General features: G+C 32.6%; 4 protein-coding genes across 8 annotated transcripts in view; 2 read left to right on the top strand and 2 right to left on the bottom strand.

Annotated features, from left to right (window-relative positions):
* The window catches only part of LOC140045309 (ATP-dependent RNA helicase DDX55-like), a 31,380-nt gene extending 28,906 nt beyond the window's left edge, over window positions 1–2,474 (top strand). For both annotated transcript variants that reach the window (XM_072090157.1, XM_072090158.1), the window contains exons 13-18: window positions 997–1,085; window positions 1,215–1,341; window positions 1,591–1,675; window positions 1,816–1,914; window positions 2,072–2,140; window positions 2,227–2,474. In XM_072090157.1, the coding sequence (XP_071946258.1) occupies window positions 997–1,085; window positions 1,215–1,341; window positions 1,591–1,675; window positions 1,816–1,914; window positions 2,072–2,140; window positions 2,227–2,277 (520 nt within the window). In that variant the 3' untranslated portion in view covers window positions 2,278–2,474. The remainder of the gene's footprint in view (window positions 1–996; window positions 1,086–1,214; window positions 1,342–1,590; window positions 1,676–1,815; window positions 1,915–2,071; window positions 2,141–2,226) is intronic.
* A 1,655-nt stretch (window positions 2,475–4,129) lies between these two features.
* Window positions 4,130–10,187, bottom strand: LOC140045308 (uncharacterized). 2 transcript variants are annotated; one of them, XM_072090155.1, is made up of 6 exons: window positions 9,962–10,187; window positions 9,417–9,669; window positions 9,061–9,102; window positions 7,872–7,983; window positions 7,093–7,339; window positions 4,130–6,537 (listed from the first exon to the last, which is right to left on the bottom strand). In XM_072090155.1, exons 1-6 carry the CDS (start codon window positions 10,044–10,046, stop codon window positions 5,183–5,185), a joined length of 2,094 nt encoding a protein of 697 aa, XP_071946256.1. In that variant the 5' UTR covers window positions 10,047–10,187; the 3' UTR covers window positions 4,130–5,182. The 2 variants fall into 2 exon arrangements, with proteins under 2 accessions (XP_071946256.1, XP_071946257.1); XM_072090156.1 differs by having other exon boundaries at window positions 9,966–10,029.
* Window positions 10,188–10,984: 797 nt separating this feature from the next.
* On the bottom strand, window positions 10,985–14,524 carry LOC140043900 (intraflagellar transport protein 22 homolog). 3 transcript variants are annotated; one of them, XM_072088376.1, is made up of 7 exons: window positions 14,411–14,524; window positions 13,926–14,008; window positions 13,689–13,778; window positions 13,477–13,575; window positions 12,694–12,794; window positions 12,138–12,308; window positions 10,985–12,050 (listed from the first exon to the last, which is right to left on the bottom strand). In XM_072088376.1, the coding sequence occupies exons 1-6, from the start codon at window positions 14,447–14,449 to the stop codon at window positions 12,160–12,162; spliced, it is 561 nt and encodes a 186-aa protein (XP_071944477.1). In that variant the 5' UTR covers window positions 14,450–14,524; the 3' UTR covers window positions 10,985–12,050; window positions 12,138–12,159. The 3 variants fall into 3 exon arrangements, with proteins under 3 accessions (XP_071944477.1, XP_071944476.1, XP_071944478.1); XM_072088375.1 differs by having other exon boundaries at window positions 10,985–12,308; XM_072088377.1 differs by lacking the exon at window positions 10,985–12,050 and having other exon boundaries at window positions 12,147–12,308; window positions 12,659–12,794.
* Window positions 14,525–14,546: 22 nt separating this feature from the next.
* Window positions 14,547–17,586, top strand: LOC140043899 (rRNA methyltransferase 3, mitochondrial-like). The gene is made up of 5 exons (XM_072088372.1): window positions 14,547–14,697; window positions 15,000–15,201; window positions 15,415–15,656; window positions 16,566–16,727; window positions 16,817–17,586. The coding sequence occupies exons 1-5, from the start codon at window positions 14,562–14,564 to the stop codon at window positions 17,305–17,307; spliced, it is 1,233 nt and encodes a 410-aa protein (XP_071944473.1). The 5' UTR covers window positions 14,547–14,561; the 3' UTR covers window positions 17,308–17,586.
* Window positions 17,587–18,333: the final 747 nt, after the last annotated feature.

The following is an 18,333-nucleotide window of genomic DNA, read 5'->3' as shown; positions in this document are numbered from 1 at the left end:
TTTATATTGATGACTATTTAGAAAAAAAAGAAACAATTTTATATATAGAAGAATTATTGAATTTTAGAAGCTTAAAAAAAAAAAATACACTTTGTCATTTATAATAGCGTACTGTTTAAAGGAATCGATTTGTGTTTCTGATGAACGTTTGGAGATTTTCTATATTTGGAGATTTTCTATATTTGGAGATTTCCATATTTTGAGATTTTCCATATTTGGAATGATTCAACATTAAAGCTTAGAAGTAGAGCTTAAAAAGAAATATAAATGCACTTTGTCATTTATAATAGCGTACTGTTTAAAGGAAACAATTTGTGTTTCTGATGAACGTTTGGAGATTTTCTATATTTGGAGATTTTCTATTTGGAAATTTTCTATATTTGGAGTTTTTCCATATTTGGAATGATTTTACATTGAAGCTTAGAAGTAGAGCTTAAAAAGAAAGATAAATGCACTTTGTTACTTATAATAGTATTACTATAATTAAAGGAAGCAATTTTGTTTCTGATGAACATTTGGAGATTTTCTATATTAGGAGATTTTCTATTTGGAGATTTTCTATATTTGGAGATTTTCTATATTTGGAATTATTCAACTTTTGTGTTTATTTTTGATGCAACCTCACAAAAGTGTGTGACTGATGCAAATGCAAGCAAGATCAGGTAATAAGACTACCAGCTTTCGTAATTGAATCACACTTATCTGTAAAATTTAAAAGCTCGACCCTCTCCCATTTTCATTTTAAAGTTGTCCTAAGACAAACTGTACAATATAGTATTAGTTAACACTCTGGAAATTCTAAAGGAAGTGTTCACATTCTGATATTGTGCAAAATTAGGTTTTCGCTAAATTAAAGCATTTGGAACTATTCAAACATCGAAGGAATTATTGGGATACAGTAGTTAACTATTATATAGTTTACCAATTGGCTGATCCTAATCGAAGAATTGGAGTGTTACTTAATAATGACCAAAGATATCCTTTTGTATTTTTCAGTGCAATATATGAGAAAGGAATGCAAGCATTTGTGTCTTTCTACCAGGCGTATGTTAAACATGAATGCAGTCTCATTTTTAGAGCAAAAGGTGAGATTAATTATATAATGCCAATTTTACCTTTGTAGTTGTAAACTTAATTCTTGTTAATTAGTAGGATGTTATCTAAGCTTAAGCTTACTAAATAGATACCTTTACATGTTTCTTTCTTATGTTTAGATTTAGAGCTTGGAAAACTAGCAAATGGCTTTGGCCTGTTGCAGATGCCCAAGATGCCTGAAACAAAGGGACGGAAATTCCCAGAATTTCAAGCTTCAAATGTTGATATTCAAGCTATACCTTTCAGGTAGTTGTTTATATTTTAACCCATGTTTATAGTTCTTTGATTATCAATGAGTCAAGTCTAGTTTTGTTTTGCAAACTTGGGGTTTACTGTATTTTCCAAAGTAAAGTTAGCCAAGAAAAATTTGTACTGAAGTTTGTCAACTGGTTTACACTAGCAAACTTTGAAAACCTTTTCTTGTCAAAGGGGAAGGTTCCTCAAGGTGTACTAGACTTTATGCAGTTTGCATTTATGAAATTCAACTCATTTCAGGGAAAAGTCAAGAGAAAAACACAGGAAAGAGAAACTAAGGTTACAACAGGACGGAAAGCAAGTGAAGATAAAGAAAGAATTTCAAGTATGGGTTTTTGATTCATTTTAAAACTTTACATTCAAGTCAAAATTGGTATGCAGGGTAAAAGTTGCAGGAAAATTTAGGTTTAGCTGGGAATAGTGGCAAATTTTACAAATTCTATAACCATTACATTGTTTTTTTAGAAGAAACAAACTGCATGGTCTTTGCATAAAGAAAAGAAAAATAAACGACAAGACAGAAGACAACGAAAAGAGATGTCAAAGAAAAGGAAACGAGAACAAGTATGATAAATATTTTATTAGCTTTCTACTTTTGCTTAAACTGTAATTCAATAAAGGATTCCCAGAAATGATATGGGCACGTTTTTTATCATTTACTTCAATTATTCTGTTTGAATCTATTTTGCAGTTGACAATTGATTGTTCTTTTTATTATTAGTTTGATGAAGATGATTTAGCAGAACTCGCTAAAGATGCCATGCTGGTGAAAAAGCTCAAGAGAGGAAAGGTAACTTATTTTGTAACTTTAGTTTGCAACATTTGTACTGATTGGTAAATACTGGTATACATCAGTTTTTGATTTGTTTTTTTCAGATTTCCAATAAGGAATATGAAGATGAGATGGGCTTAGATGATGATACTTGATAAAATGGCATTATTTACATGCATATAATATTTGCATTAACAATTTTAATCCAACAACGTTGCTCAAATACATTTTTTAATCAAGTAGCAAGAACAGAATACTGTAAAAATTAGCAAGAGATATTTTCATTTGTGTGAAATTAATGTTTGTGGTTGAGAGCTCCTTCTTAATAAATAATACTGAATATTTTCAATTACATCAGTGTATTTATGCTTTTTTAATTTTTTAATTTTATTATTACAGTACTAGAATACCGTTTTATTATTTAACATAAATATGATATCGATAGTTATAGTTTATTTATTGTAAATTATAAGCATCCTTCCGAGTTCAACAAGTTTGATTTTAACGTGGGCTGATTCTCATTTGGAATAATTAGACCAATTAAGAATGAATAAATTTATGTCATCTATTTCTTACTTTTCATCATCAATCATGCTTACCCCATCTTATAATCCATCCTCATCAATCAGTCAGTACGAAATCATAAATTGAAGCCTGGAGCAATGCAGGTGGTATGCCAGTGGCATTTAATAAATGTATTATACTTGGGCATTATTAGGCGACCATGTAGAATAATATAAATAACATAAATATATTTATATTTCTGGGAAGAAGCCATACACATTAAAAAGTATAATTACTGCATGCAATATTGAATCCATATATGTCAAATATAAGGCCATGCACAGTGTGGTTCCCACTAGAACGCAACGCAAATCAGTGAGGAATCGACGCAAATTGCTGTAATTGCGTAATGACAAGTGGGGATCGATGACGCAACAGTGCTGCAAAACATCGCTATGGGAAATCAAATCAGTTTGATTTCATGCAACTGGAAAACATAACCGCGCATACTCAAAGGCACGCGGAGTAAACCAGGTCAAAGTCTACGGCATGCTAGCGTTGACGCGCAACAAGCAGGTTTAATTTCACGCAGGCGGGGGAAAAAACAATTATTGGAAGAGAATTTTCTTATGTTGCGTCAGTTATGTTGCGTCGCTAGTGGGAACCAAGCTTAATGGATGTATTGTCGTGAGGTGGTTTCCCGAATGATCGTAAAATCAAAAACGGTACTGGGTATGACCAACTAGCGTTCTTGTCACCAACTAGTCATCCATTCATAGAAGTACTGATGTAGTAGCCTACCTGTACGGTGACCATAGAATGTGACCCGAGACATGACTAACTACGACTTTTAGTTGATAGAAGATTGAAAAAATTGTTAAGAAGAGTTGTACTGTATGTGGATGTATAATGAAATTATGTCAATAATGTTTACACACTAGCCTAGTAGGCATATAAATAGTAATGTTTGTTAGTAAAAATAATTTTGAGTTAATAAGAATAAGATATAAGGAAGAAAAGCAAAGATCATTTTGAATAGTCTACAACATTCTTTATCATGCATTGCAATAAGACTAAAGTATCTTGCCTACAATAATATGGAACAACAGACGGTTCTCGAACCCATACCTCTCTTGAAAAGAACAATGGTCCGACTGCAGATGAAATACAATCCTCAAAATAATTTTTGTATAGCGCTTAACCGAAATAACACTACGCTACGCTACGTCCACAAGGCTCGAAACAAGGTTGAAATTGCGTCATTTCATATGCTATTCGAAATGAGATGGGCTTTCAGCAATTGTTTGAAGATGTAAATATTATAGATAGTTTAAGCTTAGTACACACTAGAACAAAATGCAAGTAATTTGACCAATCATGACACGATAAATCATCTAACGGGAACCAAGGTTTAAGCTGATATGACTTAAAACTGTTAATATACTATAAACATCAATCTTTATAAAACAATATTACAATGACACAAACTATAATATATGCGTTCTTTACTGTATATACTTCACACTAATATCATTTCTTTACATAATTCTTCAAAGTTGGAGGTATATTTTACAAACTTGTTTTATATGGGTGATCACTATAATATTAAATACACATTATTAATTTAACTTTCCATAAATTAGTATGGCTGTAATTTAGGATAAAAAAACACCATTTTATAATACATACTTCCGTAAAAAATACTATGAGTAAATATAAAACATAATTGGTATATTACTGTATTTTGTTTACCGTCATTGTATTCTTAAATGTTACAGAGAACTACGATTCCTAATATTATATTCACTAAACATAAAATAAACAACTTCTAGATATTTATGTAACAAATATTAATATTCTTTTAGTGAAGAGGGCGACATTTAGCAACTTAAAAACTTCTAGAGTAGCCTGTAATTTTATCAAAAAACTACAGAGGGCGATGTACTACAAATAATATACTCTGTAGGTTTTCTAAAATTTATTCACCACCTCGTCATAAAGCACCAATACTAATTTACTTTAATTGATACTGTAATCCTATAATAAATGAATATATAGCAATGTTATTGTCTGCTAAATATTTTTTCCCATATTTCGTCAGTGGGTCTCGGTTGCATCAACCACTGCAAAAGATTTATTGGAATAATTTGGAATTGCAATTATAAGCCAAAACAGTTTCATAATTTTTAGCCTGATTTAAATGACATTGAAACTTATTACAGTCAGTATGTTTTCAAATATTAATAAGCATGTGTAGATTTTACCTCTCAACTTAATATGGGGATTTTGATATGCTATGACCCACAACCCACTCAGTGATGCTTCGCCGGTCGTTAACCTAGAAACCACCACTGTGTCGGGGAATAGTTGGGAAGCATGTACCAACTTCCACACAATGAATTAACATGATGCTGCAAACAAATAATAGGGCATGTGATTAGGCCATAAGGAAAAAATAATTTATTTTTTCCTCCATGATTAGACATACTTTTTTTTTATATACTTTTTTTTATTTTTTCACACGATTCGTATAATTTTTCTTATAAAGTAAACTGTTTAATGTTTTTGTTTTTCAACCGTGTTCACGAGTGTTGGTTGCACAATAAATGTTGCTGTATTCCCGTTACCTGCCTGGGTGACCATCTTTGGACCGACTCCGTTACCGGAGATTATCGGTCTTTGGTTATTGATAACCGATCCTATTGTTCGGAACCTTGGTATGTACATTGAATGATAGGCTTTTAAAACAGGTGTTCCATTGCTGGTAGTAGTTTGAATGGTGGGCTGTTGAATCGGTAACCTTTGAACTCCAGGTTGTATGGTTTGTAGGTATGTTGTTGGAAAAACGTGGGGAACGTTAATGGTTTGCGACGCTGGTACTATGACTGCTGTCGTCGGTTGGTTCATACGAACATCTTTTGTAACTGTAGATGCTGTTGTTGACATGCTCTTTGGTGACACTACCGTCTTTTGTGACGTGGTCATTATCGTGACCGCTGGTGTTGAATTTGATGCATACTTTGAAGTCACCGGTGTCAGTGTCTGTCGTATAATGGTAGGACTAAATGCCGTTTGTCTAGAAAGTGTGTACGCTGCGATCGAAGGCTGCTGCGTCAACAACACCTGCGTCATCGCAGGGTTAAATGGTATCTGTGTGTAAGGAGCTTGCAGGGTTGCAGCGCCAACTCCAGGCCGAGCAGTAGTTGCACTGAAAATGCTTGGTGCGGTCAATGAGGCCATGACTGACTGGCCAACAGCTGTGGTAATCAGAGAGCTAGTTAATTTTGATTGTGTCCCTGAAACTTTAGCTTTTGCTCCCTGGTTACCTGTGGCATGTACAATGTGACCAGTCAGTGCAGAAGCTAGCATAGTTGGACAGCCATTGCGACTGGTCCCAGAATTTGACACATTGCTAGGCGATTGATTAACAGTCATTGTCAACATAGTGCCTGCTGTTGGCTGTGTTACCACTATAGATGGTTGCTGTTTATGCCCTACCTGGTTGCCTGTATGAATGATATGTAACTTTGGCACAACACTAGGCACATTCATTTGCGGGATTTTCCCAACACTTGGATTATTATTCAACAGCTGGCTAACAGTTGGCCGCAAACCAGTCACGTTATCGGTCGCTAACAGTGTTCCATTATTGTTACTGGCACTGTGACCATTACCGGCAACGACCGCTGTCGGCAGACATGGAGGAACCGGAGCCGAGCGAGGAACAACTTTTAGCGGTTGTTTTGGTTGTCCAGTGCTGTGTATCACACTAGCATGTGCCATTGAGCGTGGTGATTGGTTACTGGTAGTCAACATTACCTGCAGCTGCGTTCCTGGCTTTGGTTCTCTTAGTGGTAGCGTGCCAGAAATTGGCGACTGAGCTCGAGACTTCCTCTCCTCCTCTTCTGCTTCTAAAGTAAAAAAAAACAATGTTCTTCATCTTTGTCAATAAATTAAAATATATTCAACAACAGTTTGGGTCAGTTTATTTATTCATTCAACAGTATGTAGGCCACTGACAAGTACAATAATATAAAATACAACATTGATACAAAATCCTTTTCCAAAAGAGAGAATGCGGTTTCAATTATTAGTCGTGTTTATACATTGAAGACATATTAAGACAGGTCATAATTGATGCAGTTTAAACTCATATGTTCATTACACTCATTAGAGATAAATGATATTAAACTTCTAGTGTAGCTTGTCATGAAAATTAAAGGTCGCCAAATGTCAACAACATACTTTCAAAACATACAATTAAGCTCTATCTACACTATCAAACTAGTTTGACAAATAAAGTGTGATGTGCCCAAATATGATAGTGATATGCCCAAACATGGTAGTGATATGCCCAAACAAGGTAGTGATATTCCCAAACATGGTAGTGATATTCCCAAACATGGTAGTGATATTCCCAAACATGGTAATAATATCATGTCCATATCTTTAAAGATATGACCTACCTGAAGCTGTTGATGTTGAAGCCCCGTCATCCTCCTCCTCCTGTTTAGGCACTACAATCACTTTCTTTTTTCTTTCCGCTTTCTTCACTCTCTTTTTTCTAGCAGGTTTTTTGGTAGTTTTAAACTTTTTATTACTTTTGTCTTTGTTATCTAAACTCAACTCAACCAGACGTCCCTGCATCTCTATCTTGTGACGGGCAAGACGATCCAACTCATGTTCTAGTTCCTTCTCTTTTCTCTTTAGAATCTAGAAACAATAATTTTTATATGACAGTAGCTTTATTTAATTAAAAAAAAAAATGTATTATTTATTTATACTGGGTGACCTCTTCAGTCAAAGATTGGTCTCCCACAGGGCCCAGTTATGATCAGTGGCTGTGAGTGATAGTGGCTGTGAATGAGCTTGTACACCGGGGTAAGATCCAAAAAGATGTAATAGGTTCTTTAAAGTGCACATGTGCTAGATATTTACACTGGATCTACGGTTTATAGTCCTTATCCAAACCATGGAGCCGATGTTATGGCTACGTAATTACGGTTTCACTGTCTTAACCAGGGAACATTTTCACCAGTGTAGCATAGCAAAAAGCTATACAAAACAACCTTATTGCTACACATTTCTAAAATTGTTAAGCAAAAAATACAATACAAAACTATGTTTCTCGACTTAAAAATCAGTTTGATTAGCAATTAACCGCTCGTATTATTATTTACAAATTTAACAGACTGTAAAAAAGAATTCTCCTGCAATAACTGCAGTAGAATAATGTTGACATTACCTGCACAAATCTAAAAGCACCTCGTAGTATGCTCAGGTTGGAAACCTTGTGGTCTTGCATATTTGGAATCTGACAACGTAAACCTTCAAAACATTCTTTCAGATGGGCCCGTCTATCATAATTGATAAAAGTTAAAAACAATATTCATGTTTTAATTATTACAATGTCTTACTTTAAAAATATTAGTGATTATTTTATGATATAATACAATTGTTATACCTGTATATAAATGAGTACCTACAGTTGTGGTAAGTTTATGCAAATGTATGCTGATTACATTTTCAATGTATGCCGATTACATTTACAATGTATTGATCCAATCCAATAAATTTATGTTATGAATTTCTTATCAGGAAAATGTCATAATTTGAGATACCTCAAGATAATCATTACAGAAAGACAAATGAGGGTGGCATAGTTTGGAAAATTCTGCTATAACAAATTATTTTATATGAAATGATAATTGCATTGAAGTCTTAAAGATGTGTACTGTTTAAATATAGGCAGGCAAAAATTAACCGACAAACTGGAAACGGGGTTTAACCGATTCCACTCGAGAAAAATTAACCGATAATTATCCCATTCAAATCGGATAATTATCGGATAAATACGATAATTTCTAACCTTTGACCTGAAGGACAAATCGTTGCATTGTCATTGGGATTTTGGTTGTTCGGTAATGTCTGACCATGCGCACTTTATTTTTTGTATTAAAAGATATATTGTCGCCCTGAAAAAATAATTCTTAAACATTTTTTTAATACGCAATTTTATATCACCTCATAGTTATCCACTTTGAGCAAAAATTAGATCCAAAAAAATGTAATAACCTAAAAAACTGTAATTTAAAGCAACAAATAGTCAAATTGGCTGCCAGCCAATGGGTTTTTGGTTGAATTTAACCATTTATTTTGTCATTTCATAAGTGAAAACATGAAAACATTCAGTTTTTTTTCTACGGAAGTGATTAACTTGATTAAAAATTACAAAATAATTTATTCAAAGTTTGATTTATTAATCTTTATTTTTCATGTTTTAGGGGACAATACATCTTTAATTATCTGATTGGTTAAAAATTAACCGATAATTTTGTTATGGCTGCGGAAACACGGCCTTAATCTCAAGTAACATGATCAGTTTGAACAAATCATCATTAAGTCCATTGTGATGTAACATAATAATAACATACCTATTTTTCTCAAGGATGTTATGAACTTCTCTGGTTCCAGCCCTGAAAGTCCAATATTTAAATTGAAGTATAAATAATAATAGTTGTTTCTAAGATCTTTAGATTGTATTTACCAAATGGCAGTGTGGACTACTAAATGCCTATTATGTTATATAGATACGCAGCAATTGTTTTTTATGAACAAGGAATTCTTTTTAAGCGAACTTGTTTTTTATATATTATTTGTAAAAAATAATTTAATGCTTTTTAATTTGTTAAAAATTACACATTTAAAATAATGTGTACCACAAACATGTGCAAAAAAAAATGTGCCATTTTTTAAATTGTTTTTCTTCATAAAAATAAATCATCCTTACCCTCCTTGTCGTCGTTTATCAGACATATAGCCAGAGACATCTGAATTACTCAAATTACCAGATGATGACAATTCTGTCTCATCATCAAAATCAGCATCATCACGGTGTGAATCTGGTTTTCCCTTTTGGCTAACTTGCTGTGGTTTTAGATGTTTACCTGAACTCTTGACTTGTGTTAAATAACTTGGTGATATATTTTTTTCTTTTGTTTTCAATCCCACAGTATTAGACGGAAGTGTTTTCGTAATAACCCCTTTAAAGAAAATGGAACATTCCAATAGCCGGTAATTGTCGTTTGATGTGCAAGGTCAGAAAACGTGACCAAGTAGATTATGATAAAAAACATAAACCATTAAAACAGTAATACATTAAGAAAGAACAGATTCATAATATGAGTGACGATTAATTTGTTTAAATTAAAATGATAAACTGTCTCACGGAAACGTTAGGACGATATACCAAGGAGAAACGTGAGCATGCAGAGAGTGACGATGTAAATAAGCTTGTCACGCATTACATGTGCTTTGAAAAATATCATTACTCACCTACTTCAACATCTCCACGTGTATGTTGCGAATACGGGTTGAGCTCAACGAACTTGGCGGCTTCCAGTAACGTCTCAATACTCATATCTTCCGTAGCTTTTCGCTTAGTGTGGTTGTATTTTGTTTCTATTTTATGTAGGATGACCAAAATACACAAAATTCAATTCAAAACAGATATTTTCACCCTTAAATCGCCATGGCGCGCCTTCAATCACGTCAAAGTTTACCTTCCTACAGGACGCTTGTAATTTGCATATTGTGACAGGCGATACCAATTATAATCAAACCACGTGAATCAAGTTAAACTTCTTTTAAAGAAAATGGTGATTAAAATCATATTTCAGATCAAAAAAATATCTGTATTATATTCACCATATTAGTTTATAAAACTAATGTTTGTACACTTTAAAATATTGAAAAGATTACTAAATAAATTGATACCACCCCTTTGTCAATAGTTGACTTGCCTGATAAGAGCCAATCATGTAAGTCTAAACACCATGACGTAATCTATTTACTACCTTTTGTGGGCGTATGATGTCGTTTCGGCTTACAACTGATTGATCTTTCGTACGTACCCCATTCTTTCTATTTTGGAATGTCTGATATATAAAGAAACCACAAACAATAAGTATTAATTTGGGAGAAATTTGTATACAAAATATATCTTTTTAGACAAACGTATGGTTATTTATAAATATGGTATTATAATTTGTTATTAAAAGCTTTTTTTATATATTGTCATAAGGCATAAGTGCAAACTAGAATAATACCTCACTATCATGTGACGTACAACGTGCACATGTTCATTGAATGTCCAGGGTACCTCCCATAGTGGTCACAACCATTATGATAAAGGGGTTTAATAATATAATTGTGGGTTTATATTTTATAAAGACAAAAATTGAAAGAAAATTGGACGTGCTTTTGCAATTTTACTTTATTCCACATCTATACCATTTTGATGGTATACATTTCAGAAAATATTTTACACTATTTATACAGTTAAATATATTTATTTTGAAAAGCTATCTTTCAAAACATTGTTTACATAAATCATAAGTAAAACGTATGTTAAAACTTAAGTCAACTAACCTATATAGAGTGGAATACAACCAATAAGACCTAAGAATACAATAATAGAATATTATTTTATACCAATTGCACTATTTCCAACAACCAAACAATACAATATACAATGTTGTTAAAAATTGAATTAATAACCAAAGTACCAAACAGCATATAAATTAATGTTTGTGATTGGTTACTCTTCCAGTTGTGTATACAAAATTAACTTTACCAGTATTACGATAGAGTTTGTCAATTATTGGTATTATTTATTCTTGGGTTTAATATTTAATGTCATTATATATCAGCTTCTGCATTGCAAAATTAATTAAATTAAAAAAATATATTTACTAGCCAAGTACAGCCTTTTTGAAATTGACTATGCTATGTAAAACAAGGTTAGAATATCTCTTTGTTATAAGATAGCATCTCTAAAGCTCTGTCCACACTATCACACTTTATGTGACAAAAAAAAGTGCCCATATACAGTATGGACATGATGATGTCATATCACTACCATATTTAAGCATATCACTACTATATTTGGATACGTCACACGTTTTTTTTTCAAACTAGTTTGATGGTGTAGACATAGCTTTAGAGTCTTAAACTGTAACCTGATTGGTTCAGACAGTTTATACCACGTACTGTATCCAGTAACATATCTCATACAATATAGACACTCTAAACAGTGTCCAGTGATATAAAAACTAAATAAATAATACATTTTGTATTTCAGATGAGGCTAAGCACTTCACATATCTCTTAAGTCACAGTCTATACTTTAAACCGTTTTGTAATGATCTGTATTTTTAACTTAAATATTTTTGAGCTGTAATTTTATGATGTACTTTTTTAATCATTGTGTATTTTTATATTGTTATTCTGCATTTTATACTTTATTTTTATACGATATTTTTATACGATATTTTTATGTGATAAGTGAGCAAATGCAATTTCCAGTTTATTTGGACAATAAAAGTTATCTGTATCTGTATCTGTGACAAAGAAATGTGATGTGCCCATATATAGACATGATGATGTCATACCACGACCATTTTTGGGTATATCACTACCATATTTGGGCACATCACACTTTTTGATAGTGTAGACATGGCTTCAGTCACTGTTCATTGTATAATGCTAAGCTCTTCTTGGTCTCTTTTGGCGCTAAGGTAGCCTCTTAGTCGGCCAACAAACAATTGAAACTCCTTCTTGGCGCCCTCTGAGTTCTCTTCTATATTCACAGTCACCCGATTAAGCTGTGAAATAACGGACGCTGTAAAATAATAAAATAGAAATTCTTCAATTAAGCATTTTTATCAGATTTTACTTCTAAATTGTAACCGCATTTTAAAACTTAAGTTTTGTGCAATATTGTGTGTGTACTCTGTATATGAATTTTTGTTTTATATTTTATATTATCTGTTTTTTATCGTACTAATATTTGCCAATCTTTAAGATGAATTTCTATTGTTATTTTATTATGGACAAATAATCATTTCAATATTTAGTATTAATTTAAAGCGGCAAATTTTAATTAGTTTGTTATCTGTTGATAAATCCAAAAGTCCATTATCTGTTCATAAAGTTGTGTACAACAAGGTGTAAATAAGAAATGCTATATACTGTAGTTAGGTGTGAATGTATACAGTCTGCCTTACATAGTTGTGTTTTAGACCTTTCACTGGTTGTTGGTTTGGTGTTGCTTATAACAAGGCATTGAGATTCTTTCAGTCCTTGCTGTGCTACAAACGTTGTAAACCTATCAAAGATAAGAAGACAGTAATATTAGCAACTTAGAACTTCCTCTGGTCATCTTTTGTCCTTGTCAGTCACAGATAAAAGTAGAAGATGTCTATTCAATTCAATTTCTTAATTGCTGCAATGCCATCAAGGGCTAATATCCACTTAAACATACTACATCATATAAACATAATTATACATATTTACATTTAAAATTTAAACACATAAAAATTATAGTCATTACTACTGCTGTAGTTATTATATTGTTGTTGTTGTAGTCTAAAATCAACATTTACTGTAAAGGGGAATGGGAGTGAGCCTCCAACCAATGGTAAATGTAAAATGGGGGAATAACCTGTGAATTGCAGTCTACTGGGCTGAATTGCACACATACCACACCTTCGTGTCGAGTGCTGCCACCAAACGGTGCTTGTTCGTTAATTTGAAATGATAAATTATTGATAGTGACAGATTTAGAGTTTGCAATCTATTTTAAGTTGACCAATCAATCTACATTTGTAGGGACAGCCAGTAATTTAACCCTATATTTTTAAATTTAAAGATGATTGGAGTGAAAAGATTTTGAGTAAAAGATTTAGTAAAAGTTGTAGTATACCAGAACTAATCTGTAAGATCGTTATAATTATTATAAACCACTCACCACATTTATAAGGTCATTATAAACATTATAAATGACTCACCACATTTCTAATTCTTGAGCATGGTTTGGTTGATCATGATTATAAACAAGAATTATACCATTCACATCTGACATAATCGAAGGCCAACACTCATCAAACCTTTTAAATAACAATGATATAAATTAGAAAATAGTTTTATAACTTGGTGTAATGAGGTGTATTGTATTTATTTGGTATGTCATGATGAAGTAAATTGTATTTACAGTACTTACTTTGTGTCACCACTGCAATCCCATAATTCAACATCTAGCGTTGATGATTTGCCGTCCTTCTGAAGACTAGTACTTTCAAATTCTAGAATACTAAATGACAAAATAACAGTTCTGTGATTATAAAAAATAATGTTGTTACTTTGATTGATGATTAGTTGATGAATACTTTATGTACTGTATTTAAGCCCTCCACCATTTTTCATACAAGTACAGTATTAATATTGAGTTGCACCCTACCGAACACCTTGAGTTGGTCTGTATTCTGATCCTGCTAAATCTGTTGCTTGGGCAAAGAAATTTGACAGTACTGATTTACCACTCTGAAATTGAAATAAAAAAAAGCAAAAAGGTTATCGATATATAGGCCTAATAGGCAGCGCCTAAATAAATATTTATTGTCTGAAATTACAGACAAGATTGAGAAATAAATAATATTAATAGATAAGAAATATTATCCAGTTGTACCTGTATATTATTTTTACAAAGTTTTAATTTAAAGTGTGAAGGAGTTTTCATGATACACTGTACGATTAGGGCCGAAACGACTCGCACTGGGATGGGAAAACAAACTAGCTGCTTTAGTAGTAGGGTAAACAATGCTTGAACAAAGATACAAACAGGCTTGCATTTATGGTCAATATTAGAAATGGAAATTTATGAAGATTTTATATAAGCATGACAATCTGCTAAGATGAAATCAATAGTATAGTTAATGAAATTACCTTGCAAGGTCCAAGAACTAGAATTTTTGCTTTCAACATACTAGAAAATAGTCCTGAAACACAAAATAACAAAACTTATTAGCAATTCACACAGAGCGTCCCTCGCAACATACATTCCGCCTATAGAGGGCTCTCTTCGATTAAATTTAAGATGGCTGCGCCCATGATTAAAAATGCTTTTATCAAAGTCAATAATATAGTGGTCATTCAACATGCTAGATTAATTCATATTAGCAATAAAGTAATGCGAAGAGGAGTGATTAAATCTAAGTTAAGAAAGAGACCTTGTAAGTTGCGTAATATTATATATTATAGCTAGCTAGGCCTCGCCGTAGTCCGTCAGTCAGGCCTAGAATAGATAGCCCTACCGCTGCTCCTAATGCAGGATAGGCCGAGTGTTTTAGTTAGTAACTCTAGTATAGGTCTAGTAGTAGTAGTAGGCGCGCCTCTCTCTAGCTCTGGCCTACCTACTCTAGAATGCATGTGTTTTTGAAAAAATTAAAAATATATATTTTTAATAAATTTCTTTAGTTTGACCTTTTATTCTTATTGTTACATATTAATAATATTTAAACGATTCTATTTTTAGGTCAAAGTAAACATACAGGGAGTAAATTAGTAAGTGAAGATGTTACCACTTCAACTTCTTGGCCTAATGATATAGACCACCAAACAAACAACAAGATAGGGCATCATCCCTTTGATTACAACAATGATTTTGCAGAACAGCAAAAGAAACACTCACATAGATATATTTTTGAGAAGGTGAAAGCTGACGATAAACAGTTAGGGTATGTTACAACAATCTTATAAATATAATTTTTTAATTTTAAAACAAAACTATTAGCATTTAAATGCTAATATAATAAATATGTAACACTAGTTTTACGATTTTATTTTCAATTATCCAAAAATATAATAATTTGTATTTTATATATTATATTTAATATATTATATTTTATTCTTCCATTTAACCGTTTAATCTTTTTTTTTATTTTATAAAGTAAAATGATGACGTTAGTAAAATCAAAACATGAGAGAGATCGAACAGGCAAAGTGTTATTAGAAGGGAAAAGATTACTGACAGATGCTATCTTATCAGGAGCAGATATAGAAACAATTTACTTCAGTCGTCACGAAGCCCTTGACGATATACCAGTTGATTCGTTGAATGCAAAATTTGCGAAGGTTTCACAAAGAGATATTGACCTTTGGACGGATGTTGCTACACCACAGGGCATTTTAGGTTTGCTTATTTTATTTAGTTTGTCATCTATGGCCTTTAAAATTGTGGAAGGTTTCATCAACACCTTAAAAAATTAACCTCTTACATTTAGTTTACTTATTAATGTGCAATAGGGATTTAAGCATAATTTGCTCAGTTAAGAACAAATTATTTACCTCCGCCAAGAAGGTATATGTAATCGGTCGCGTGTGTTTGTTTGTTAGCAGGATTACTAAAAAAGTAATTACAAGATCTTTAACATGAATATACAGATAGATATGTGGTCAAGGACCATTCCATTAAAATTTCATTTTTGTACAAGAGGCAAGAGTTATAACTTGTGATTTGTAATTTTAAAACATAATTTTATTTAATGTGCACCTTTTTTGATGCGAGTAGTTTAAAAAACCTATTTCTTTCAAATTCACTCGTTTGATTTCTCGCGTTGCTGTTCTATTGTTAGTCAACTGAAGCTATTGTTAATTGAAAGGCTTGTTACATAACCATTACACCAAACTCGCTTAAACATGCTTGTAGTGAAATTAGCCTAAATCACAAACAGCATTAAGAAACACACAAATATATATATATTTTTTTTCCCCAGAGAAATCTTATGTAGGAGAATTTTACAGTAGGCGGAGGTATGCACTCTCGGAGTGACTTTCTAGTTGTAATATATGATATATATCAAGGGAATCTTACTCTTCCCAGAGGATATATTACTTACTTAGTCCGGGACAAACCCGATATTTTAAAAAAGTTCTAAAACTCTATCTACAGTATCAAACTAGTTTGATAAAAAAAGTGTGATGTGCCCAAATATGGTAGTGATATACCAAAATATGGGAACATCACATTTTTTTGTCACATAAAGTTTGATAGTGTAGACAGAGCTTAAATGTTTATGTTTCATATTTTTTATTCTAAAAGCTGTGTGTAAAAGACCAAATATGGAACAGTTGTCCTTACTGCAGGAAGAGCCCGCTTTACCAGTAACATTAATTTGCGATAACATACGAGAACCAGGTAACTTGGGAGCGCTGTTACGATCTGCAGCAGCTGTGAACTGTGAGAGCGTCATTGTTACTATAGGTTTGTGTAATCTATGGTTTAAATATTTATAACAATAAATAGCATATTATGACCTATTTTTAGTGAAAAGTAATTTTTATTTGTTACAGGTTGCGTCGACATCTGGCAACCAAAGGTGCTCCGTGCAGGATGCGGTGCGCACTTCCGAATGCCAATCAAAACAGATATAAATTGGAATCAATTAAATTCATATCTCAGCCCGGACATAACAGTACATGTAGCTGACGGGAACTATACAACAAGAGAGAGAACAGAATTTGCAAATGAACAGCCAAAAAAAAACACCATTATGAAGAAATCAGCGGAAGGGTTTGGAGATATTATAGCTTCAGTTTTACCGATTATTGCGATTGAACCCTACTTTTCTTTGGACTGGACGATCCCATGTGCTCTCGTTATTGGCGGTGAAAGTCATGGATTAAGTTTGTGTGCTGTTGAACTTTGTGAGGAACGGGATGGCAGTAAAGTTTTCATCCCAATGGCCAATGGTATGAATAGTTTAAACTCTGCCCATACAGCTAGTATCATGCTGTATGAAGCAAGGAGGCAGTTTATGAAGCTGCTGGGATATCAGAAGTGAAATAGCTATGCCTGTCAAACTTGCCCATATAGCTAGTATCATGCTGGAGGCATGCAAAGAGGCAGTTTATGAAGCTGCCGCGATATCAGAAGTGATTTGACATGTAAAGTTATAAATACAGCTGTATTATTTCACAACTTGACTCTTCAACACGAATCTCTCCTCTTAACACACAAGGTCTCTCTCTGGAGAGTGATCTCTATTCATAGGGTTACAATATAGTTTAATACACCACCATAATTCAATATAAAGGCATTACACAAATAAATTAGACTAAATTTAACTGCTGTGTTTCATTAGGTGATCATTTAGAATAAAATGATCACCTATTGTTATTGTATGAAATCTTTATTATTATTTTTTTTTTTTTTCTTCTTTTTATTGTTTCTGTACACTATTTTGTGTAACAATTATCTCAAAAAGTTTAATATCAATGATTACCAAAATTTCAGAATATCTTTCAAATAATATAACTTAATCCTAATGAGCTTTCCAGCGTGATCACTCATCCGTGACGTCATTTATACGCCATTTTGTGAAATCACATTATCAATCATATCTCCATAATTCATTATGACATATTAATGAAATTCACTACAGGTAAACTTCAGGTCAAGGGTAAAAATATTAGCAAATAAAAAGTTGCGCGTTTCAAGGTCATGCACGTGAAATCGTGCGTTAAAAATTTAAAACGCGCAAAATTAGGTTTTGATGAATTTAGAGCATGAATTTGGCCAATGGCCATTTGCGCGTTTCAAAAAATTACTGCGCAAAAATGCGTTTTTGTGCGCACGATTCTTAAAATGCGTAAAAAATAAAATTTGATGTATAAATCACATTCTACTCACAATCCTTAGTACATTCACCAATTTTGAGTCCATTCCGACTTAAAATAACGTTATACGAGCACGTTAAAAATGACAAAATGCGCACACTAATTGTACAAAAGTGCTAAAAATGGTAAAAAATAAGGACTTTTTAAAATGAATATAACTCTTCAGAATGGCAGATGACCCCCAATTTTTT

Source organism: Antedon mediterranea, chromosome 3 (genome assembly GCF_964355755.1).
Source record: "Antedon mediterranea chromosome 3, ecAntMedi1.1, whole genome shotgun sequence".
In the NCBI taxonomy this organism is placed as follows: domain Eukaryota; kingdom Metazoa; phylum Echinodermata; class Crinoidea; order Comatulida; family Antedonidae; genus Antedon; species Antedon mediterranea.
This window is presented reverse-complemented; position numbering and strand designations above follow the sequence as displayed.